The sequence below is a fragment of the Pristiophorus japonicus genome, chromosome 5 (genome assembly GCF_044704955.1).
Source record: "Pristiophorus japonicus isolate sPriJap1 chromosome 5, sPriJap1.hap1, whole genome shotgun sequence".
Lineage (NCBI taxonomy): Eukaryota > Metazoa > Chordata > Chondrichthyes > Pristiophoridae > Pristiophorus > Pristiophorus japonicus.
In genome coordinates, this window is record NC_091981.1 from 228867109 (window position 1) to 228892986 (window position 25878).

The following is a 25878-nucleotide window of genomic DNA, read 5'->3' on the forward strand; positions in this document are numbered from 1 at the left end:
CATAGTCACAGCCACCTGTCCCTGACCACGGACCAAATTTGAATTATTTAACTTAAGCGGTGTGACTGCCTCTTGGAACACAGCATCCAGATATCTCCCCCTCCCTGATGTATCATAGTGTTTGAAGCTCGGACTCCAGTTCATCAACACGGAGCCAAAGTTCCTCGAGCGGCCAACACTTACTGCAGATGTGGTCGCCGTGGTCGCCGTGGACCTCAATGGTATCCACCAGCTCCCACATGCAGCAGCAGTAATACATTGCCCCCCTTGCCATTTCTAATGTATTAATTAAGTTTTCAATGTTTAGTTTTTTAATCCTGGCTCTTAATTTAAACCAATTCTCAAGAAAAAGAGAGAAATACTGACCAACCAATCACTTCCCTGCTTTCCTATGACATCATACCTTGATTTCTTTTTACTTCATACCCTGCCAGGTGCTGTTCCACCTAGCTCCTTTTATTCACCGTTGGGCTGTAGTGTCTAATATTTTGCTTTTCTATTCTTCCTACCAAAGTGGATATCCTCACATTTTCCCACATTCTACTCCATCTACCAATTTTTTGCCCACTCACTTAACCTATCTCTATCCCTTTGCAGACTCTCTGTGTCCTCATCACAACTTGCTTTCCCACCTATCTACGTATCATCAGCAAATTTGGCTACAGTACAGTGGGTCCCTTCATCCAAGTCATTAATATAGATTGTAAATAGTTGAGGCCCCAGCATTGATCCCCGTGGCACCCCAGTTACAATTTACCAACTGTAAAATGACCCATTTATCCCGACTCTCTGTTTTCTGTTAGTTAGCCAATCCTGTATCCATATTAATATATTACCCCCAACACCGTGAGCTCTTATCTTGTGCAGTAAACTTTTATGTGGCACCTTATCAAATGCCTTTTGGAAATTCAAATATACTACATCTACTGGTTTCCCTTGATCCACCCTGCTTGTTACATCTTCAAAGAATTCTAATAAATTTGTCAAACATAAATTCCCTTTCATAAAACCATGTTGACTCTGCTTGATTATATTATGATTTTCTAAAGGTCCTGCTACTACTCCCTTAATAATGGACTCCAGCATTTTCCCAGTGACAGATGTTAGGCTGGCTGGCCTATAGTTTCCAGCTTTCTGTCTCCCTCCTTTCTTAAATAGGGGCGTTATATTTGCAGTTTTCCAATCTGCTGGAACCTTTCCAAAATCTAGGAATTTTGGAAGATTACAACCAATGCATCCATTATCTCTGCAGCCACTTCTTTTAAGTCCCTAGGATGCAGGCCATCACATACAGAGGATTTGTCCGCCCTTAATCCCATTCATTTGCCGAGTATCTTTTCTCTAGTGATAGTGATTGTTTTAAGTTCCGCCCTTCCTTTTGCCCCTTGATTATCTACTATTATTGGGATGCTTTTAGTATCTTCTACTGTGAAGACAGATATAAAATATTTGTTCAACGTCTCTGCAATTTCCTTGTTTCCCATTATTAAACCCCCAGTCTCATCCTCTCAGGGACGAACATTTACTTTAGCTATATTCACTTCAAGCATTGGCCTTTGGGTGAGAGTAATGGTTCCGATCTAGGTGCTTCCCGTGCTCGTGTCGTTAAATTCAGAAGCTGTAGTTAAAAACCCTAAGTGTCTGATAACAAGGATTTAATGAGTTTAATTAGGTCGACTGCCTTTCCCGATCGGGTCCGTGATGCGCTGGGAAACACGCCAATTTAAAGGCGCGAGGAGGCGGGATGATGACAGGTTCCCAACGCGCTGCCTATTTTTGCTATTTTTGCATCCGACCCGCCTCTGAACTTGCGCGCACGGCAACAGGAAAATTCCAGCCAATGTTACTCACTCTCTGGATATCAGAAGAAAACAAAAGGACACCAAAACAATATTTGGCAGATGGGATTTTAAAGAAGGTTTGAAAAATATATGTGTAGTGTTATGTCCTTACACACTACAGCAAATCAACACGAGGCACATACTGGAGACAAGGTCACTCTGTGACCTGTACCTTTATTCACAGGACCAAGAAGTGATGACCCTGCGTGGGACCTCCCTTTATATACCTGGATGACCAGGTGAGGAGTGTCTCCCACAAGTTCACCCCCTGTGGTCAAGGTATGCATTTCTCAGGTGTATACAGTGTACAGTGTTGTTACATAAAGGTTACAGTTATGTGAGGTTACAAACATGACATCTAATATATCATATCAGATGATAATGTTTCCTCGCATTATCATACTTGATTGAATGTTAACTGTTAACTAGAATCAAGTAGGAGTTTTAAATGGAATGGCAAAAATTGGTTGAAGTGTATGAAAAATCTATCCAAAATCTTGGCATAAGTCAGCAGTGGGCAGTTGATGTGATTACCAGCTGGCAGCATTTCATCAAACATATTGTACTCTTGACATTCTTTATTAATCTTGTCCAATGTCCCTGTGAAATCCCTGTGAAAGTAATGAAAATTGCTGACATTTCTGGGTAGATAAATGCTACAGTTAAATTACATTGATAAACCTCGGATGATTAGTCTTGATTTGGGTTAGTTCGTGGTGTGCCACAGGGAAAGATGTAATTTTGCTTGGAGGGGGAAGAGTTAAACATGGACATTTTTCATCTTGCCGAGTTTGAATCATAAGCCACAGGTGCAGCTGAATCAATGTGACATGAAAAGAAACATAACCATTTTTCCTGCTTGTATTCCAGATCCCAACACCTTTCTAATATATAATCAATATCACAAGAAGTGTGTGGAGGCAAAAAGTGAACAATCTGTTGTAGCAAATGTGTGCGATACATTTGCGGAGTCACAGCAGTTTAGATGGGTTTCTGGTCAGAGACTCATGAGCATCAAGTTCAAACTGTGCCTTGGAGTTCCCAGCAAGGTAGACTGGGTGCCGATAACTCTCTATCCATGCAAAGAAACAAGTGATCTGCAGAGATGGAGATGCAGGAATGACACACTGCTGAGCATCCAGGGAGCTGACCTCTACTTCAACTATGGAAACAAAAAAGAGAAAAATATCATGCTGTTCCAAAAAGGAGGATGGTGGAGCAGGTGGATAATTTATGGCACCACAAATGATCTTTGTTCGATAAATTATGAAGGTATGGAAAATGATCTAACATCAAAGATTAAAGAGATTATTTACTGTATGGATGTACGTACTTCCTAAATGTGTGAATGTATGTGTCACTCTTTGTTACTTATTTTCAGTATATATGATAGTACCTGTCATCTGGAATGCTAACTGATGTGTTTGACTTCATCTTTAAGTTTGCACAAGATTTGTGTGCGTTATGTTGCCATTCAGAGAGCTCCAGTTCAAAGCCAAGATTTTACTGATATCCAAACACAACTGGTCTCTATAGGCAAATTTGTAATATGGATCACTTTGTAATAGAATAGTGCTGTATCCCAGGAGAGGAAAGATTAACAGCATGACCTATCCTGACTCACAAAGCACCCCTTCAGTTTGGCAACACTGAGCAGGAACAGGTCAGACTGACCCATCTTCAATTGAAGAATTATTGTGAACAAATAAGTAATTGAAATATTTTCATATATTTGAACCATACATTAAATAAACAATTGATGGCAGATCATTTATGGGACTGGAACATTTCTTTGATTTCTGATGTCATCTGACTCATCACATGACACATCACATGACACACATACATAGCATTCAAAGAAATCTGGACCACTGAAGTAGACGGGTTAAGGAATGGCAGATTAATTTCAATATAGATAAATGGAAGGTAATGCCAATTGAACTGGGAAATGACATTTTTCCAGTACATGGTGAAGTGTGTCCATTACTAAAGACATACATTTGGTTGTGATTATTGATCATTCGCTAAGGGCTAGAAATTCACCCGCTAGCTCTTCATAATGTCGCGAAAGCGGCAGCCAGCACTCTTCCTCCAGCTGGAGGTGGGTCCCATGGCATCCTCCATTTTCGTGGGCCCAGTAGTGCTGTTGTTAAGAGGTAGCGTCTTGCAAAGAAAAATGGCGGCGTGATGATGCCGGTTGGCGTGCAATGTCGATTTAACGTCACCATGGCAAATTTTGACCCTAGCGCTGAGTTCAGTGCTAGGTCTTAAGCATGCCAGGTAAACCCAGTGTGCAAGCAGATGGCACCTCATAAAGGGACACAAATATCTTTCAGGTAGGTTTGCGTTTAAGCTTTCGGAACACGATTTTTTTTTGATATTACTGAAGTTGTGGCTTGCTGTAATAGATGTTAGAAGATTTTTAAGTATGTAGGGTGTGCTGCTGAATGCTTGCAAGGCTTCGGATGGTAAAGGAAGGCTTTTGAGAAGACAGAAAATACTGCAAATACCCAGCAGGTCAGGCAACATCCATGGAGAGAGACACAGAGTTCACGTCTCAGGTCAAAATAATGCCTGACCTACTGAGTATTTCGAGTATTTTATACTGTCATTTCAGATTTACAGCATCCATTGCAGAGAGAAGAGGAAGAAGCTGAAGAGGAGGAAGATGAAGAAAGGATGCAACCCAGACAGCCCCTCTCTGGTCATTAGACCCACACCTTCCCTTCCCTCTGTTACAGACCATCAAAGCGTCTGCTTTGCCACAATGCTGAAATATAAGCCACCACAAAGCAAACTTTCCAATCCAATATATATCTATCCATCCAATATGACATCAAGAAATCACCCTTGTGCATTCTCTTAGTGACTGTCTTGTGAGTGCCATTGCCTATCCTATTGATGTCACACAGTGCTACCCCAGCGGCTGCAGCATAGCTGGTGGAAGGCTGCTGACTTTCAGTGGGGGACACTGCAAATGGCTTACTGGTTGAACTGGGAGTGTCAAATCGAGTGACGGTGTTTCATCTTCTCCTTTAGTCCCAACGTGGATCTTTCTCAGGTATTGCTGCATTCATTTTCAGCGGCCGTTAACCTGAGTTGCCGGTGACACAGGCAACTCTGGTGGCGGCCACAAATTTGTAGGACTAAGTTTGCAGTCAATATGAAGCTTCTGTTAATGAAGCTAGTCAAATACTTGGATGTACCTCAAGGACATGTTAGTAGATGTTAAAACAAGTTATTTTTACTTTTTTCAACCTCTATCTCAATTTATCATGCTCTCTCTCCTCTGAATTTACAACCCTCCTGTCCTCCCTTAATCTCTCCCTACATATGAATTCCTCAACCCATATTCACGGCCATCTCCTTGACCTTGCCATCTCTTGTGGCCTCGCTATTCCTACTGTGTCAGTTACAGATAAGGCCATCTCTGACCATTTCCATGTATTGCTCTCTATTATGTCTCAAATAAGGCAATGTAACTGAGTACTGTAGATGTGAGTAAGTGTGACCTTAGTCTCTTTATCCCAACTCCAGAGTGCTGGTACAGCATGGGGGGCCGGCTTATATACAGTGCTCCGAAGGGATGCTGGGATCCCTTGGGACTCCAACAGATACGCCCTCTGGTGGCGGTAGAATGCTGGTTACATAGTGTTGCATACATAACATCACTTCCTTCCAAAGTCAGTAGACCACTTATTTACAGGGTGAGACGATCTGAGACTTTCCGCTCTCTAGTCGATCGTCTCAGTACAAATGCAGGTGCAGGTGAGTTGGTTGGTTCTTCGCTGGGCTGCTGCACAGCTAGCCTTGCTGGGCTGCTGGGGATGATGAGTTCAGCTTCATGGTCAACCGTGATGTCGGTTGTCACTTGTGTGTGTGTCGGAAAGTCAAAGTTGGTGGTGTCCTCTTCAGGTTGCTCATGGCAATCTGTGAATCGCAGTTTGGTTTGGTCCAATGCTTTCTGAAAGTTAGTCCATTTGCGAGTTGTGAAACACTCTACTCCCTTCTTTGGCTATGACAGTGCCAGCAAGCCATTTGGGACCATGTCCATAGTTGAATACAAATACAGGATCATTGACTTCAATATCACGTGACAAATTTGCGCAATCATGGTACATGCTTTGTTGATGCCGCCTGCCCTCGACATGATCATGGAGATCAGGATGGACTAGAGAGAGCCTAGTTTTGAGCGCCCTTTTCATGAGCAGTTCGGCTGGGGGAAGCCCGGTGAGCGAGTGGGGTCCTGTGCGGTAGCTGAGCAGGACTCGGAACAGGTGGGTCTGCAGGGAGACTTCCGACACGCGTTTCAAGCTTTGCGTGATAGTTTGGACTGCCCGTTCTGCCTGGTCGTTGGATGTATATTTGAATGGAGCAGATTTGACGTACTTGATCCCATTGCGGGTCATGAATTACTTGAATTCAGTGCTGGTGAAACACGGCCTGTTGTCGCTGACAAGGACATCAGGCAGGCCGTGCATGGCAAACATGGCTCGTAGGTTTTTGATTGTGGCAGAGGACATGCTTACAGACATTATTACACACTCAATCCATTTTGAATAAGCATCCACAATAACCAGGAACATTTTGCCTAGGAACGGGCCAGCGAAGTCAACGTGGATTCTAGAACAAGGTTTGGAGGGCCATGACGACAAACGTGGCAGTGCCTCCCTGGGTGCATTGCTCAGTTGAGAGCAAGTGTTGCATTGGCGCACATAAGGCTCCAAATCCGGTCTATGCTGGGCCACCACACATGGGATCTGGCTATAGCTTTCATCATTACTATGCCTGGGTGGGTGCTGTGTAGGTCGCGTATGAACGTTTCCCTGCCTTACGTGAGGAAAAACCACGTGATTACCCCACAAAAGACAGTCCGCCTGTATGGACATTTCGTCTTTATGCCACTGGAACGGCTTGATCTCTTCGTGCATCTCCGCTGGGACGCTGGACCAGCTCCCATGGAGGACACAGTTTTTTTACAAGGGATAGTAAAGGATCCTGGCTGGTCCAGATCCTGATCTGGCAGGCCGTAACGGGTGACTTTTCGTTTTCAAATGCATCCCCAGATCCTGATCTGGCAGGGCCGTAACGGGTGACTTTTCGTTTTCAAATGCATCCATCACTAAGAGCAAGTCTGCTGGCTGTGCCATTTCCACCCTGGTGGTGGGCAATGGTAGCTGAGTGAGGACGTCAACGCAGTTCTCTGTGCCTGGCCTGTGGCGAATTACATAGTTATATGCAGACAGCGTGAGCGCCCATCTTTGGATGCGGGCAGAGGCGTGGTGTTGATACCTTTGCTCTCTGAGAATAGCGATATGAGCGGCTTGTGGTCGAACTTAAGCTCAAACAGATACTGATGCATTTTTGTTTAACCCCATTACGCATGCCAGAGCTTCTTTTTCAATCATGCTGTCAGCCCTTTCGGCCTTGGACAAGCTCCTGGACGCATAAGCGACCGGTTGCAATGTTAGCTTATTGGGAGTTCCAGGTGCGTGGAGAGGATCGGGAGGTGCGTCGTTGAGGCCTATAAAAAGGCCCAACGCGTCGGAGGAGACTCAGGAGTTCCAGGTGCATGGAGAGGCTCGGGAGATGCGTCGCTGAGGCCTATAAAAAGGCCCAACATGTCGGAGGAGGCGAGCCAGTGCAGCTGCAGCAGGGTGAGAAGGCAAAAAAGAAGTAGAAAGAAATCGAAAGGTGACGTCACAGCCAAGGGGGTAAGTGATTAGCTGGTGATTGATAAGTAGTTTTTCTTTTTCTTTCTTTATCAGTAAGTAACCTTTTAACATTGTTGTTGCCCAATTGGGCTAATCTAAGGGTTAAGTCATGGCAGGAGAGCTCGGACACATGTTATGCTCCTCCGGTACTATGTGGGAACTCAGGGACGCTTCCGGTGTCCCTGACGACTACGTGTGCGGGAAGTGCATCCGCCTGCAGATTCTGACGGACCGCATTGTGGCACTGGAGCTGTGGGTGGATGAACTCTGGAACATCCACGATGCTGAGAATGACGTGAATAGCATGTTTAGTGAGTTGGTCACACTGGAGGTAACGGGTACACAGCAAGATAGGTAACCGGGTGACCAATAGGAAGAGCAGAGCAAGGAAGGTAGTGCAGGGGTCCCCTGCGGTCATCCCCCTGCAAAACAGAGACACCGCTTTGGGTACTGTTGAGGGGGATGACTCATCAGGTGAAGGCAGCAGCCAAGTTCATGGCACCGTGGGTGGCTCTGCTGCACAGGAGGGCAGGAAAAAGAGTGGGAGAGCGATAGTGATAGGGGATTCAATTGTAAGGGGATTAGATAGGCGTTTCTGCAGCCGCAACCGAGACTCCAGGATGGTATGTTGCCTCCCTGGTGCAAGGGTCAAGGATGTCTCAGAGTGGGTGCAAGACACTGTGAAAAGGGAGGATGAACAGCCAGTTGTGGTGCATATAGGTACCAATGATATAGGTAAAAAACGGGATGAGGTCCTATGAGACGAATTTAGGGAGCTAGGAGCTAAATTAAAAAGTCAGACCTCAAAAGTAGTAATCTCAGGATTGCTACCAGTGCCACGTGCTAGTCAGAGTAGGAATCGCAGGATAGCTCAGATGAATACGTGGCTTGAGGAGTGGTGCAGAAGGGAGGGATTCAAATTCCTGGGACATTGGAACGGTTCTGGGGGAGGTGGGATCAGTACAAACCGGACGGTTTGCACCTGGGCAGGACCGGAACCAATGTCCCAGGAGGAGTGTCTGCTAGTGCTGTTGGGGAGGAGTTAAACTAATATGGCAGGGGGATGGAAACCTATTCAGGGAGGCAGAGGGAAATGAAAGGGATACAGAGGCAAAAGATAGAAAGGAGAATAGTAAAATGATTGGCAGAGAAACCCAAGGCAAAAAACAAAAAGGGCCACATTACAGCAAAATTCTAAAGGGGCAAAGTGTGTTAAAAAGACAAGCCTGAAGGCTCTGTGCCTCAATGCGAGGAGTATTCGAAATAAGGTGGACGAATTAACTGCGCAGACAGAAGTTAATGGATATGATGTAGTTGGCATCACTGAGACATGGCTCCGGGGCGACCAAGGCTGGGAACTCAACATCCAGGGGTATTCAACATTTAGGAAGGATAAGCAGAGAGGAAAAGGAGGCGGGGTGGCGTTGCTGGTTAAAGAGGAAATTAATGCAATAATAAGGAAGGACATTGGTTTGGATGATGTGGAATCGGTATGGGTGGAGCTATGGAATACCAAAGGGTAGAAAACGCTGGTGGGACTTGTGTACAGATCACCAAACAGTAGTAGTGAGGTTGGGGACAGCATCAAACAAGAAATAAGGAATGTGTGCAATAAAGGTACAGCAGTTATCATGGGCAACTTTAATTTACATATAGATTGGGCCAAACTGGCAGCAATGTGGTTGAGGAGGATTTCCTGGAGTGTATTAGGGATGGTTTTCTTGACCAATATGTCGAGGAACCAACTAGAGAGCCGGCCATCCTAGACTGGGTGATGTGTAATGAGAAGGGACTAATTAGCAATCTTGTTGTGCGAGGCCCCTTGAGGAAGAGTGACCATAATATGGTAGAATTCTTTATTAAGATGGAGAGTGACACAGTTAAATGAGAAACTAGGATCCTGAACTTAAGGAAAGCTAACTTCGAAGGCATGAGGCATGAATTGGCTAGAATAGGCTGGCGAGTGATACTTAAAGGGTAGACGGTGGATAGGCAATGGCAAACATTTATAGATCACATGGATGAACTTCAACAATTGTACATCCCTGTCTGGAGTAAAATAAAACAGGGAAGGTGGCTCAACCATGGCTAACAAGGGAAATTAAGGATAGTGTTAGATCCAAGGAAGAGGCATATAAATTGGGCAGAAAAAGCAGCAACCAGAGGACTGGGAGAAATTTAGAATTCAGCAAAGGAGGACAAAGGGTTTAATTAGGAGGGGGAAAATAGAGTACGAGAGGAAGCTTGCCGGGAACATAAAAACTGACAGCAAAAGCTTCTATAGATATGTGAAGAAAAAAAGAGTAGTTAAGACAAACGTAGGTCCCTTGCAGTTGGACTCGGGTGAATTTATAATGGGGAGCAAAGAAATGGCAGACCAATTAAACAAATACTTTGGTTCTGTCTTCACGAAAGAAGACATAAATAATCTTCCGGATGTACTAGGAGACCAAGGGTCTAGTGAGAACGAGGAATCCTAATTAGGAGGGAAATTGTGTTGGGTAAATTGATGGGATTGAAGGCCGATAAATCCCCGGGGCCTGATTGTCTGCATCCCAGAGTATTTAAGGAAGTGGCCCTTGAAATAGTGAATGCATTGGTGATCATTTTCCAACAGTCTATTGACTCTGGATCAGTTCCTATGGAATGTAACACCACTTTTTAAAAAAGGAGGGAGTGAGAAAACGGGTAATTATAGACGGTTAGCCTGACATCAGTCATGGGGAAAATGTTGGAATCAATTATTAAGGATGAAATAGCATCGCATTTGGAAAGCAGTGACAGGATCAGTCCAAGTCAGCATGGATTTATGAAAGGGAAATCATGCTTGACAAATCTTCTGGAATTTTTTGCTGATTGAACTTGTTGAGTGGACAAGGGAGAACCAGTGGATCTGGTGTATTTGGACTTTTAAAAGGCCTTTGACAAGGTCCCACATAAGAGATTGGTGTGCAAAATCAAAGCACATGGTATTGGGGGTAATGTACTGGCATGGATAGAGAATTGGTTAGCAGACAGGAAGCAGAGAATCGGGATAAACGGGTCCTTTTCGGAATGGGAGGCAGTGACTAGTGGAGTGCCGCAGGGCTCAGTGCTGGGACCCCAGCTCTTTACAATATACATCAATGATTTGGATGAAGGAATTGAGTGTAATATCTCCAAGTTTGCAGATGACACGAAACTGGGTGGTGGTGTGAGCTGTGAGGAGGATGCTAAGAGGCTACAGGGTGACTGGACAGGTTAGGTGAGTGGGCAAATGCATGGCAGATGCAGTATAATGTGGATAAATGTGAGGTTATCCACTTTGGTGGCAAAAACAGGAAGGCAGAATATTATCTGAATAGCGGCAGATTAGGAAAAGGGGGAGGTGCAACGAGACCTGGGTGTCATGGTTCATCAGTCGTTGAAAGTTGGCATGCAGGTACAGCAGGTGATTGAGAAGGCAAATGGCATGTTGGCCTTCATAGCTAGGGGATTTGAGTATATGCGCAGGGAGGTCTGACTGCAATGATACATGGCCTTGGTGAGGCATCACCTGGAATATTGTGTTTAGTTTTGGTCTCCTAATCTGAGGAAGAACATTCTTGCTATTGAGGGAGTGCAGCGAAGGTTCACCAGACTGATTCCAGGGATGGCTGGACCGACATTTGAGAAGAGACTGGATCAACTGGGCCTTTATACACTAGAGTTAAGAAGGAAGAGAGGGGATCTCATAGAAATGTATAAAAATCTCATGGGACGGGACAGGTTAGATGCAGAAAGAATGTTCCCAATGTTGGGAAAGTCCAGAATCAGGGGATACAGTCTTAGAATAAGGGGCAGGCCATTTAGGACTGAGATGAGGAGAAACTTCTTCACTCAGAGAGTTGTTAACCTGTGGAATTCCCTGCCACAGAGAGTTGTTGATGCCAGTTCATTGGATGTATTTAAGAGCGAGTTAGATATGGCCCTTACGGCTAAAGGGATCAAGGGGTATGGAGAGAAAGTGGGAAAGGGATACTGAGGTGAAGGATCAGCCATTATCTTATTGAATGGTGGTGCAGGCTCGAAGGGCCGAATGGCCTACTCCTGCAACTATTTTCTATGTTTCTATGTAACACACACGCGACCCCGTACGAAGACGCATCACAAGCTAGCACTAAATGTTTACATGGTTCATACAAGACAAGCAGTTTGTTGGAACATAACAGATTTCTGGCTTTCTCAAAAGCAGTCTCTTGTGATTTCCCCCATACCCAGTCATCTCCATTGCGTAGCAACACATGTAGGGGTTCTAGCAAGGTGCTTTATCCGGGTAGAAAATTACCGAAATAGTTGAGGAGTCCCAGGAACGACCTGAGCTCCGTCACTTTCTTTGGTCTCAGCATGTTCTTGATGGCCTCCTTCTTGGCGTCGGTGGGTCTAATGCTGTCTGCTGCGATTCTCTGGTGCCAGGAAAACAAACTTCGAGCATTTCAGCCTGAGTCCCACGCGATCTAGCCGACTCAGAACCTCCTCCAGATTCTTCAAGTGTTCGATGGTGTCCCGACCTGTGATGAATATCTCGTCCTGGAAAACTACGGTGTGTGGAACGGACTTTAGCAGACTCTCCATGTTCCTTTGAAAAATCGCCGCGGCTGATCGAATCCCAAACAGGCATCTATTGTAGATGAACTGACCTTTGTGCGTGTTGATGCACATAAGGCCTTTTGAAGATTCCGCCAGCTCCTGCGTCATGTAGGCCGAGGGGTCAGGTCCAACTTTGTGAACGTCTTTCCTCCTGCCAGCGTCGCAAATAGGTCGTTTGCCTTGGGCAGCTGGTACTGGTCCTGCAGCAAAAAACAATTAATCGTTACTTTATAGTCCCCACAAATTCTGACCGTGTCATCGCCCTTGAGAACCGGAACAATTGGACTGGCACACTTGTTGAACTCCACCACCGCAATGATGCCCTCTTGCTGCAGCCTGTCCAGCTCGATTGCCACTTTCTCTCGCATCATATATGGCACTGCCCATGCCTTGTGGTGGATGGGTCGTGTACCGGGATCAAGTGGATCTGCACCTTTGCCCCGAGAAACTTCCTATGCCTGGCTCAAACAACGACGAAAGCTTGCTCAGAACCTGGGCACGTGAGCGTCGTCAATGGACGAAAGTGCTCGGATGTCATCCCAGTTCCAGCGGATTTTTCCCAGCTAGCTTCTGCTGAACAGTGTGGGGCCATCTCCTGGTACAATCCATAGTGGTAGTTCGTGCACTGCTGCATTATAGGAGACATTTACTGCTGCGCTGCCAATTACAGGGATCAGCTCCTTAGTGTAAGTTCTCAGCTTGGTGTGAATGGGGCTCAGCTTGGGCCTCTGTGCCTTGTTGCACCACAGCCTGTTGAAGACCTTTTTGTTCATGATGGACTGACTCGCACCTGTGTCCAGTTCCTTGGAGACTGGAATTCCGTTCAGTTCAACTTTTAACATGATCGGTGGACATTTCGTGGTGAAGTGTACCCCGTACACTTCTGCCTCCTTGTTTTGAGTCGCTAGTTCAGTTTGATCCGCCATGGATTGGTCTTCCTCTGCAACGTGGTGGTTTGCAGGGTTTGCAGCTCTCTGCACATTCACTGGAGGTGCCCCATTGTTCCACAGCCTTTGCACGCATAGTGTTTGAAGCGGCATTGATGGGCTCGATGATCACCTCCGCAGCGCCAACAAGGTGTCAATTGCCTTGCATTAATACTTGATGGTGGACTCTGAGTCATCTGAGATCGTGCAGCTGCAGGCGTATAAGTTCTGCCATATGTATTCCTGCCTGAAAACGACGTTACTTTGTGTACAGTATTTGCCGAAACATCTTTATGCTGTGAAATTTGTTTGGTGTTATCGCTGGTGGACATAAATGCCTGAGCTATCATTATGGCTTTGCTCAGGCTCGGTGTTTCAACAGTCAATAGTTTGCGAAGGATAACCTCATGGCCAATGCCAAGCACAAAGAAGTCTCTTAGCATTTGCTCCAGGAATCCATCGAATTCGCAATGTTCTGCAAGGCGCCTTAGTTCGGCAATGTAGCTCGCCACTTCCTGGTCTTCAGACCGTTGACATGTGTAAAATCGATACCTTGCCATCAGAACACACTCCTTCGAATTTAGTTGCTCCCGGAGCAGCGTACACAGTTCTTCATACGATTTGGTTGTTGGTTTCACCGGAGCAAGAAGATTCTTCATGAGGCCATAGGTTGTTGCCCCGCAGACGGTGAGGAGGATCGCCCTTCGTTTGGCAACGTTCACACTCCCTTCCAGCTCATTGGCCACGAATTATTGGTTGAGTCGCTCCACGAAGGCCACCCAATCATCCCCTTCTGAGAATTTCTCCAGGATGCCAATAGTTCTTTGCATTTTTGCGTGATGATTTGTTATTTTGTCGCCAGTTGTTATGTCTCAAATAAGGCAATGTAACTGAGTACTGTAGATGTGAGTAAGTGGGACCTTAGTCTCTTTATTCCAACTCCAGAGCGCTGGTAAAGCATGGGAGACCTGCTTATATACAGTGCTCCCAAGGGATGCTGGGATCCCTTGGGACTCCAACAGATGTGCCCTCTGGTGGCGGTAGAATGCTGGTTACATAGTGTTGCATACACAACACTCTCCATCCACATCCCCGTCCCTCACCCAACCTTACTTCCTTCTGCATCCGCCCTTGGAAAAAACACTCTCCAAACTCTCCATGACTCTTTTACAACTGCACTTATCAACTGCAAACTTTTCAGCCTTTGGCCCTACATTCACCACGACATTTCTGCAGCCACCAATCTGCTCAACCAAACCCTCATCACCACTTTTGATGCCCTAGTCCCTATAAAATCATTGCTCTCTCACCCTTGGCCTTTCCCCTGTTCGGCCCTCATCTTCGCTCCGTCGAGTCCAAGGGGTGCAGACTTGAACGGACATGGCAGACAACTGGTTTAGCCATTCACTGCCAGATCTGGCTGGATCACATAAAGCATTATCGGGTCCTACTCTTGTCTGCCAAAACTGCTCACTATTCCAGGATCACTCTGGAATGCAAAGATAACCCCCGGCTACTATTCTCTACTGCTAACCGTCTTCCTAAAACCCTCTCCCCTGTCTCCACCACACTCACCTCCAACACCAAGTGTGAGGAGTTCATGGACTTCTTTGTTTCAAAGATTGAGACCATCCGATCAGTTGCCTCGACCAGTTCCCTTCCTTCCCCTAGCCCACCGGCCAAACTTTGTCTGAGGTTCCCCCTGCCCTAACCCTAAACTTTCTCCAGTTTCTCTCCGATCTCCACTCAACCTCTCCGTGCTCATCTTATCCATGAGACCCACTTCCTGCTCCCTTGATCCTATTCCCACTAAACTGTTGACCACCCAACTTCCTTTTCTGGCTCCTATGTTAGCCAACATTGTTAACGGTTCTCTCTCCTCAGGTACTGTTCCCTTTGCCTTCAAATCTGCCGTCATTACCCCTCTCCTCAGAAAACCAACTCTTGACCCAACTGTGCTTGCAAACTACCGCCCCATTTCCAATCTCCCATTCATGTCCAAAGTTCTCGAACGTGTTATCGTCTCCCAAATCTGTGTCCATCTTTCCCAGAACTCCATGTTTGAATCCTTTCAATTTGGTTTTCGCCCTTGCCACGGTACTGAAACGGCACAAATGACATCCTTTGTGGCTGTAACAAAGGGAAACTATCCCTCCTCATCCTCCATGATCTGCCTGCATCCTTTGACATGGTTGGCCACTCCATCCTCCTCCAACGCCTTTCCAGCATCATCCAGCTGGGTGGGACTGCATTCGCCTGGTTCAATTATCTATCTAATCATAGCCAGAAAATCAGCTGCAGTGGCTTCTCTTCCCACTCCCGCATCGTTACCTCTGGTGTCCCCCAAGGATCGATCCTTGGCCCCCTCTTATTTCTCATCTGTATGCTGTCCCTCGGCGATATTATCCAAAAACACAGAGTTAATTTCCACATGTACACTGGCAGCACCCAAATTTACCTCTCCACCACATCTCTCGACCCCTCAATGGTCTCTAAATTGCCAGACTGTTTGTCCGACATCCAGTACTGAATGAGCAGAAATTTTCTCCAATTAAATATTGGGAAGACCGAAGCCATTGTCTTTGGTCTCCCCCCAAAAACTGCATTCCCTAGCCACTGACTCTATCCCTCTCCCTACCATCTATCTGAGGCTGAACCAGACTGTTCGCAACCTAGGTGTCATATTTGACCCTGAAATGAGCTTCTGGCCACAAATCTGCGGCATAACTTAAACCACCTTTTTCCACCTCCCGCCTCTGCCCCTGCCTCAGCTCTTCTGCTGCTGAAACCCTCATTCATGCCTTTGTTACCTCTAGACCTGACGACTGCAACTCACTCCTGGCCGGCCTTCCACATTCCACACTACGTAAACTTGAAGTTATCCAAAACTCAGCCGCCCGTGTATTAACCCGCACCAAGTCAACCCAACCCCCCATGCTTTCTGACCTACATTGGCTCCCAGTTAAACAACACCTTGCTTTCAAAATTCTCATCCTTGTGTACAAATCACTCTGTGGCCTTGCCCCTCCCTATCTCTGTAATCTTTTTCAGTCTCACAACCCCACAAGATGTCTGCGCTCCTTAAATTCTGGCCTCTTGTACATCCCTCATTATAACTGCTCAATCATTGGTGCATATGCCTTCAGCTGCCTGGATCCTAAGCTCTGGAACTCCCTCCCTAAACCTCTATGGCTCTCTACCTCTCTTTCCTCCTTTAAGATGCTCCTTAAAACCTACCTCTTTAAACAAGCTTTTTGTCATCTGCCTTAATTTCTTCTGTGGCTTGGTGTCAAATTTATCTGTTTGTCTGTAACACTGTTGTGAAGCGCCTTGGGACATTTTATTATGTTAAAGGTGTTATATAAGTAACAATTATTATTATTATTATAAACCTCTTCACCTCTCTATCTCTCTTTCCTCCTTTAAGACGCTCCTTAAAAACTACCTCTTTTGACCAAGCTTTTGGTCATCTCCCATAATTTCTTCTTATGTGGCTAACCACACAACTTCCCTTCCTCAACTGCAAGCTAGCTGACATTGGAAATAGTTCACTCTCCTCAGATTTCCTAATTTTACAAACCTCAATAATATTCTCTCGAGGCTTGCATTTCTATAAAGCAAATAACCCTACTTCTGGGAGCCTATGATTGTAACTAAGAACACTTCAATTAGGTATCATCCAGGGCACAATATCCTTTGCCATATTGAACACAATACTCAGATGTTTATAGAGCACTCTGTCTCTGTCTATCTGTCTGACACTCTCACTTTTTCTCCTTCTCCGGTGGAGAGACACCATACTGGCCATTACAAATACATGTAGGCTAACAGAAAATGGCTTGGTCAGAAAGCTTGGATTTAGCTAGTTTGAAAGTGGCTTATTGCCTACAATCATTGCAGAGTACTTGGAACAAGAAGTAGTAAGAAAGTGATGATTCTCACTGTGAAAATGTATTCTGTTCATTCATATATTTTATGTAAAAAAAACAGTTTGTTAATTTACAAATGTGCCTCACCTTGCTAGAGTGCTTTTTAGTGCACCTTTCGTAAAGCCAAGAAGACACACGTATTCACTATACTTCCAAGTTTTGTGTCATCTGCAAATTTTGAAACTGTACCCTGTACACTCAAGTTTAAATCATTAATATACATCAAGAAATATATCATGATTCCGGGGATGAGGGGGTTGACTTATGAGGAAAGGTTGAGTAGGTTGGGCCTTGACTCATTGGAATTCAGAAGAATGAGAGCTGATCTTATCGAAACATATAAGATAATGAGGGGGCTTGACAAGGTGGATGCAGAGAGGATGTTTCCACTGATAGGGGAGACTAGAACTAGAGGGCATAATCTTAGAATAAGGGGCCACCCATTAAAAACAGAGATGAGGAAAAATGTCTTCTCTCAGAGTGTTGTTAATCTGTAGAATTTGTTGCCTCAGAGAGCTGTGGAAGCTGGGACATTGAATAAATTTAAGACAGAAATAGACAGTTTCTTAAATGATAAGGGGATAAGGGGTTATGGGAAGTGGGCAGGGATGTGGAGCTGAGTCCATGATCAGATCAGCCATGATCTTATTAAATGGCAGAGTAGGCTCGAGGGGCTTTATGGCCCACTCCGGTTCCTATTTCTTATGTTCTTAAAAGCAGTGGTCCTAGTACTGATCCCTGGGGAACACCACTGTATATCTTCATTCAGTCTGATAACCAACTGTTTACCATGACTCTCTGTTTCCTGTCACTTAACCAATTTTGTATCCATGCTGCCACTGTCTCTTTTATTCCATGGGCTTCAACTTTTCTGGCAAGCCTATTATGTGGCACTTTATCAAATGCCTTTTGGAAGTCCATGTACACCACATCAACTGCATTGCCCTCATCAACCCTCTCTGTTACCTCATCAAAAAACTCAATCAAGTTAGTTAAACACGATTTGCCTTTAACAAATCTGTGCTTGCTTTCCTTAATTAATCCACACTTATCCAAATGATCGTTAATTTTGTCCCGGATTATTATTTCTAAAAGTTTCCCCACTATCGAGGTTAAACTGACTAGCCTATAATTGCTGGGTTTATCCTAAAACTCTTTTTTGAACAAGGGTGTAACATTTGCAATTCTCGAGTCCTCTGGCACCATCCCCATATCTCAGGAGGATTGGAAAGTTATGGCCAGTGCCTCCGTAATTTCCATATTTACTTCCCTCAGTATGCTAGGATGCATCCCATCAAGTCCTGGTGACTTATCTACTTTACGTACAGTCAGCCTTTCTAGTACCTCCTCTGTTATATATACAGACTACAGATATACTCTCTGTGTCGTCACTGTATAGTTGCATAAGATGGAGATTTGTTACCTGATGCATTATCAATAAGGTTTACACTGTATATACTATGCTGGCACCACTAGAGGGTGCAACTGGTGGAGACTGGCGTTTCCTGCCCCTGTGGCAGAGGTTGTCCACCAGAGGGCACTGCGATGGGAGACTTGAGGGTCACCTGCATAGGTGGGCCGGGCCCATATAAAAGGCTGCTCACCATGCTTGTGCCTCACTCTGGAGTTATAATAAAGGACCAAGGTCAATACAGTGTGAGTACAACACATTGCCTTGTGGAATCATTCATAAGTACAATACAGACATAACAACTGGCGAAGAGAATATAGACTTTCATGCGATTATGGCTACCTTTGGCACACTAAAAGACTTCAGAGAGGGTGATGATTAGGATGCCTTCGCGGAAAGGCTCGAGCAATATTTTGTGGCAAACCACCTGGCAGGGAAGACAGATGCATTGGCGGAGAAGCGCAAGGCTATACTGCTGACCAGTTGTGGGCCCGAGGTCTACCGCCTCATCAGGGACTTGCTGGCATCCACAAAGGCCAAGGATAAGACATACGATGAGCTGACTGAACTAATTCGCGACCAACTAAAACCAAAACAGAGCATCCTCACGGCCAGGCACAGATTCTACACTTACCGCAGACCTGAGGGCCAGGAGATTGCAAAATATGCTGACGACCTCAGGAGACTTGCAGCACAGTGTGATTTCAGCACGCACCTCAACGAAGCATTGCGAGACATCTTCGTTATGGGAATTGGCCATGAGGGCCTCCTTCACAAGCTATTATCTGCCAACACCACAGTCAACCTGCAGAAGGTCATCAGCATCAGTTAGGTGTTCATAACCTCGACCTGCAGCACCAACAAATTATTCCTCCTGTGGACTCAAACCCAACAAGTACTGTATATAGAATGGTGCCTTTCACAGGCAAGACTGTAGAACATGGCTCTGCCCAGGGCAGAGAACAGAGACCTCAGGGTTCCAGAACTCAAAGTCCACCGAGGGGTGCTAATCGAGTAGCACCATGCTGGCATTGCGGAGGAAACCATAGGGCTCCCCAGTATAGGTTTGCTGAGTACGTATGCAAAGCCTGTAACATGAAGGGCCACCTCCAGCATATGTGTAAAAGAAATCCGACTCACCATCTAGCAGAGGAGTCGGTAGATGACTTCGAATGCAGCGGGGTGTATGATGATTTGGCTAGAGAGGTAGCTCTGCCCCAAGATGAAGTGTATGGAGTGTATACTGCACCACCGATTGTCCTCCAGTGAAGATGGAAGTCGAGATAAATGGCGTTCCAGTCTCCATGGAAGTGGACACGGGAGCGAGCCAATCAGTGATGAGCCAGGATGCCTTTGAGAGGCTATGGAATGAAAAATGACCTGAGCTAGTTCCAGTACAGGAAAAGCTGCGCACCTACACCAAGGAGCTGATCCCAGTCCTTGGTAGTGTGGATGTAAGTCATAATGGTGTGGTGCACAAATTACCTCTGTGGATTGTTGCAGGTGATGGTCCAACGCTACTCGGAAGAAGGCATATGGGGGAGATCCAGTGGAAATGGGAAGACCTCTTCACTCCAGCAATCGATGACCCCCATGCTCAGAGGCAGAGCAAAACTTTACTTTCGCTTGGGCCAGGCACCAGAGAACAGACCAGCACAGCATCTGAGGCACAGACCGTCCATCACGACTGCGTGGCAATGATCCGACCGGAACGATCTAAAAGTACCTTCCCGGCTCCAGTGGCAGAACTCCTGGGGAGGAAGATCGAATTCACAGGCACTCTTCCAGCTTTTGTGGCAGAATCGCGGGAGAGAAGGATCAAGGCAGTCAACCTCGAGGACAGAGGCGTGATGGTATCCCTGCTGCAGCAAGGTGCAGCGTGGCTGAAAAAAAAGATGTCCGTGGCCATATCACGACATGCAACGCTGAGGGACCAACACATGGTGTCTAACAAAGGATTTGATTGAGGTAAAGCCAGCAGGGTTCTCTTAAAGGAGATTTGCAACCAACTGAACTTGAAGAGACATTGTATGCATGGCACTCAATGTAACGAACTGATTAAGCTTGTGAACAAAATGTTGCTGCGAGATGTCGGTACTATTCCTAATGTAAAGAACAAACTGTTGTTGCGAGATGTCGGGAATAGAGTGTCCCCAAAAGTAGCAAGCAAGCGAATTCGGGAGGGTAACGGCACTGATCCTGATGCCCTGCCCCAGGTGTCCCCACAAGTTATAGGCCAGCTACCTCAGGAGGATGAAGGCGCTGATCCTGATATCCTGCCCTAGGTCTATCCCACGCTGCAGGCACCTGATGGCACTAATCGCCACGGATCCAGAAATGAAAACGGCGCCAATACGCGCAGTCGGCTGCCGTTGCCCACCACCCGGATGGAGACGGTGCAGCCCCCAGACCCAGTTGCTACCTCGGCCATGTCCGGGAACGAAAGGTCAGAACCAACGTGTTCCCCAAATGGGACCTGGAACAGCCAGGTTCCCAACACCGTTAGAGAGCAGGCAGAAGATTCTGCAGCCCTCAAAGGAGGACAGGGAGGCCACACACATCTGCAGCTCTGCCCATCACGAGGCAACGGCAAAGGCCCTGATTCCTGGCAAGTAATTTTTCTGAGTCCTGGTGAGTAGATTTTCTTTTTCTTTTCCTTTATCAGCAGGTAACCTTTATCATTGTTTTTGGCAAATTAAGTTAATCTAGGGGTTAAGTCATGGCAGGAGAGCTCAGACACATGTCATGCTCTTCCTGTGCTATGTGGTTACATGTGTGAGAAGTGTATCTTGCTGCAGCTCCTGACAGACTGCATTGTGGCACTGGAGCTGTGGGTGGATTCACTCTGGAGCATGCCCAATGCTGAAGATGCCGTGAATAACACGTTTAGTGAGTTGGTCTTACCGCAGGTAATGGTTACACAGACAGATGGGGAAAGGGAGACTAACAGGAAGAGCAGTGGAAGGAAGGAAGGAGTCCCCTGCTGTCAGCCCCCTCCAAAACAGATACACCATTTTGGGTACTGCTGGGGGATGACTCATTAGGGGAGGGCAGCAACAGCCAAGTCCATGGCACCGTGGGTAGCTCTGATGCATAGGAGGGCAGGAAAAAGAGTGGGAGAGCTATAGTGGCAGCAGATTCTATTGTAAGGGGAATAGATAGATGTTTCTGCGGCCACAATTGGCTCTCCAGCATGGTATGTTGCCTCCCTGGTGCAAGGGTCAAGGATGTCTCGGAGCGGTTGCAGGATATTTTGGAGGGGGAGGGTGAACAGCCAGTTGTTGTGGTGTATATAGGTACCAAAGATATAGGTAAGAAATGGGATGAGGTCCTACAAGGTGAATTTAGGGAGCTAGGAGTTAAATTAAAAAGCAGGGCCTCAAAGGTAGTAATCTCAGGATTGCTACCAGTGCCACGTGCTAGTCAGAGTAGGAATAGCAGGATAGTTCAAAAGAATACGTGGCTTGAGGAGTGGTGCAGAAGGAAGGGATTCAAATTCCTGGGACATTGGAACCAGTTCTGGGGGAAGTGGGACCAGTACAAATCGGACGGTCTGCACCTGGGCAGGATCGGAACCAATGTCCAAGGGGGAATGTTTGCTAGTGCGATTGGGGAGGGGTTAAACTAATATGGCAGTGGGATGGGAACCTATGCAGGGAGCCAGAGGGAAGTAGAATGGGGGCAAAAGCAAAAGATAGAAAGAAGAAAAGTAAAAGTGGAGGTCCGAGAAATCCAAGGAAAAATCAAAAAGGGGCACATTAGGAAAATTCTAAAGGGGCAAAGTGTGTTAAAAAGATAAGCCTGAAGGCTCTGTGCTTCAATGCGATGAGTATTTGCAATAAGGTGGACGAATTTACTGCACAGGCAGCAATTAATGAATATGATATAATTGACATCACGGAGACATGACTCCACGGTGACCAAGGCTGGGAACTCAACATCCAGGGGTATTCAACATTTAGGAAGGACAGACAGAAAGGAAAAGGAGGTGGGGTTGCATTGCTGGTTAAAGAGGAAATTAACACAATGGTAAGGAAGGACATTAGCTTGGATGATGTGGAATCTGATGTGGGTGGAGCTACGGAATACTAAAGGGCAGAAAACGCTGGTGGAAGTTGTGTACAGACCACCAAACAGTAGTAGTGAGGTTGGGGACAGCATCAAACAAGAAATTAGGGATGTGTACAATAAAGGTACAGCAGTTATCATGGGTGTCTGTAATGTACATATAGATTGGGCTAACCAAACTGGTAGCAATATGGTGGAGGAGGATTTCCTGGAGTATATTAGGGATGGTTTTCTAGACCAGTATGTCGAGGAACCAACCAGATGGCTGGCCATCCTAGACTGGATGATGTGTAATGAGAAAGGACTAATTAGCAATCTTGTTGTGCGAGGCCCCTTGGGGAAGAGTGACCATAATATGGTAGAATTCTTTATTAAGATGGAGAGTGACACAGTTCATTCAGAGACTAGGGTCCTGAACTTAAGGAAAGGTAACTTCGATGGTATGAGACGTGAATTGGCTAGAATAGACTGGCAAATGATACTTAAAGGGTTGACAGTGGCTAGGCAATGGCAAATATTTAAAGATCACATGGATGAACTTCAACAATTGTACATCTCTGTATGGAGTAAAAATAAAACAGGGAAGGTGGCTCAACTGTGGCTAACAAGGGAAATTAAGGATAGTGTTAAATCCAAGGAAGAGGCATATAAATTGGCCAGAAAAAGCAGCAAACCTGAGGACGGGAAAAATTTAGCATTCAGCAGAGGAGGACAAAGGGTTTAATTAGGATGGGGAAGACAGAGTATGAGAGGAAACTTGCCGGGAACATAAAAACTGACTGCAAATGCTGCGATAGAGATGTGAAGAGAAAAAGATTAGTGAAGACAAAAGTAGGTCCCTTGCAGTCAGATTCAAGTGAATTTATAATGGGGACAAAAGAAGTGGCAGACCAGTTGAACAAATACTTTGGTTCTGTCTTCACGAAAGAAGACATAAATAACCTTCTGGAAATACTAGGGGGCCGAGGGTCTAGTGAGAAGGTGGAACTGAAGGAAATCCTTATTAGGCGGGAAATTGTGTTAGGGAAATTGATGGGATTGAAGGCCGATAAATTCCCTGGGTCTGATAGTCTGCATCCCAGAGTACTTAACGAAGCGGCCCGAGAAATAGTGGATGCATTAGTTATCATTTTCCAACATTCTATCGACTCTGGATCAGTTCCTATGGACTGGAGGGTAGCTAATGTAACCCCACTTTTTAAAAAGGGAGGGAGAGAGAAAACACATAATTATAGACTGGTTAGCCTGACATCAGTAGTGGGGACAATGTTGGAATCAATTATTAAAGATGAAATAGCAGCGCATTTGGAAAGCAGTGACAGGATCGGTCCAAGTCAACATGGATTTATGAAAGGGAAATCATGCTTGACAAACCTTCTGGAATTTTTTGAGCATGTAACAAGTAGATTGGACAAGGGAGAACCAGTGGATGTGGTATATTTGGACTTTCAAAAGGCTTTTGACAAGGTCGCACTCAAGAGATTGGTGTGCAAAATTAAAGTTATTGGGGGTAATGTACTGACGTGGATGAAGAACTGGTTGGCAGACAGGAAGCAGAGAGTCAGGATAAATGGGTCCTTTTCAGAATGGCAGGCAGTGACTAGTGGGGTGCCGCAGGGCTCAGTGCTGGGACCCCAGCTATTTACAATATACATTAATGATTTAGATGAAGGAATTGAGTGTAATATCTCCACATTTGCAGATGACACTAAGCTGGGTGGCGGTGTGAGCTGTGAGGAGGATGCTAAGAGGCTGCAGGGTGACTTGAACAGGTGAAGTGAGTGGGCAAATGCATGGCAGATGCAGTATAATTTGGATAAATGTGAGATTATCCACTTTGGGGGCAAAAAAATGAAGGCAGAATATTATCTGAATGGCGGCAGATGAGCAAAAGGGGAGGTGCAACGAGACCTGGGTGTCATGGTACATCAATCATTGAAAGTTGGCATGCAGGTACAGCAGGCGGTGAAGAAGGCAAATGGTATGTTGGCCTTCATAGCTAGGAGATTTGAGTGTAAGAGCAGGGAGGTCTTACTGCAATTGTACAGGGCCTTGGTGAGGCCTCACTTGGAATATTGTGTTCAGTTTTGGTCTCCTAACCTGAGGAAGGACATTCTTGCTATTGAGGGAGTGCAGCGAAGGTTCACCAGACTGATTCCCGGGATGACAGGACTGACATATGAGGAGAGACTGGATCGACTGGGCCTGTATTCACTGGAGTTTAGAAGGATGAGAGGGAATCTCATAGAAACATATAAAATTCTACAGGATTGGACAGGTTCGATGCAGGAAGAATATTCCCTATGTTGGGGAAGTCCAGAACCAGAGGACACAGTCTAAGGATAAGGGGTAAGCCAATTAGGACTGAGATGAGGAGAAACTTCTTCACTTAAAGAGTTGTTAACCTGTGAAATTTCCTGCCACAGAGAGTTGTTGATGCCAGTTCATTGGATATATTCAAGAGGGAGTTAGATATGGCCCTTATGGCTATTGGGATCAAGGGTTATGGAGAGAAAGCAGGAAAGGGGTACTGAGGTGAAGGATCAGCAATGATCTTATTGAATGGTGGTGCAGGCTCGAAAGACCGAATGGCCTACTCCTGCACCTATTTTCTATGTTGCTACGTTTCTATGCACCAAGCCCACCCCACTAGCAGGGGGTGCAGCCCCGCCATCAGATGACTAGGACCACATGCGGTTGCTCTGGAACTAGCATCCTCTCATACCAGTATTGCTACCTCAGAACTGACCATGACTGAACTTTGAATGCAATCTACCCAATCCTGACGCATGACCACAAAACGTAACGAATGTAAGTCACTGTGTCACGATACAAACTGTAACTTCCTTTCTTTGTACTTGCAATGTGTCTGATCTTGTATGTTAATGTAACGGGCCAGCTGCATGATCTTGCTGATGGGGGGGGGCGGGGCGGGCGGCGGCATGTGTGGAAATGGCTGTATTGTAGCCATGGATACACACATGGATCACACCCAGAACCCACTGGAACCTTCACCATCCAAATTGGTAACCACTACCCAACGTTGTGGAAAAAGGACTTGGGGGTTAACAGGGAGAGAGCCAAGCCAAAGCACAGCCAAGGTGCAAGGTCTATTGGCACTTAAATCTGGGGAGAGCTAAGCCAGAGCACATTATGCAAAGCTAATCGTCACAAAGGTCTTGGGGGAAGAGTGATGTTATATATGCAGAATATAGATATACTCTCTGAGTAGTCACTGTATAGTTGCATAAGATGGAGACTTGATACCTGATGCTCTATCAATAAGGTTTACACTGTGTATATACTATGCTGGCACCACTAGAGGGTACAACTGGTGGAGACCGGGCTTTCCTGCCCCTGTGGCAGAGGCTGTCCACAGAG

The 25878-nt window shown here is 45.8% G+C and overlaps 1 protein-coding gene across 1 annotated transcript in view; it reads left to right on the forward strand.

Annotated features, from left to right (window-relative positions):
- Positions 1-25878, forward strand: part of LOC139263974 (macrophage mannose receptor 1-like) — a 367543-nt gene that overhangs the window by 5745 nt on the left and 335920 nt on the right. The window contains exon 2 of the mRNA XM_070880074.1: positions 2712-3113. Coding sequence (XP_070736175.1) covers positions 2712-3113 — 402 coding nt within the window. The remainder of the gene's footprint in view (positions 1-2711; positions 3114-25878) is intronic.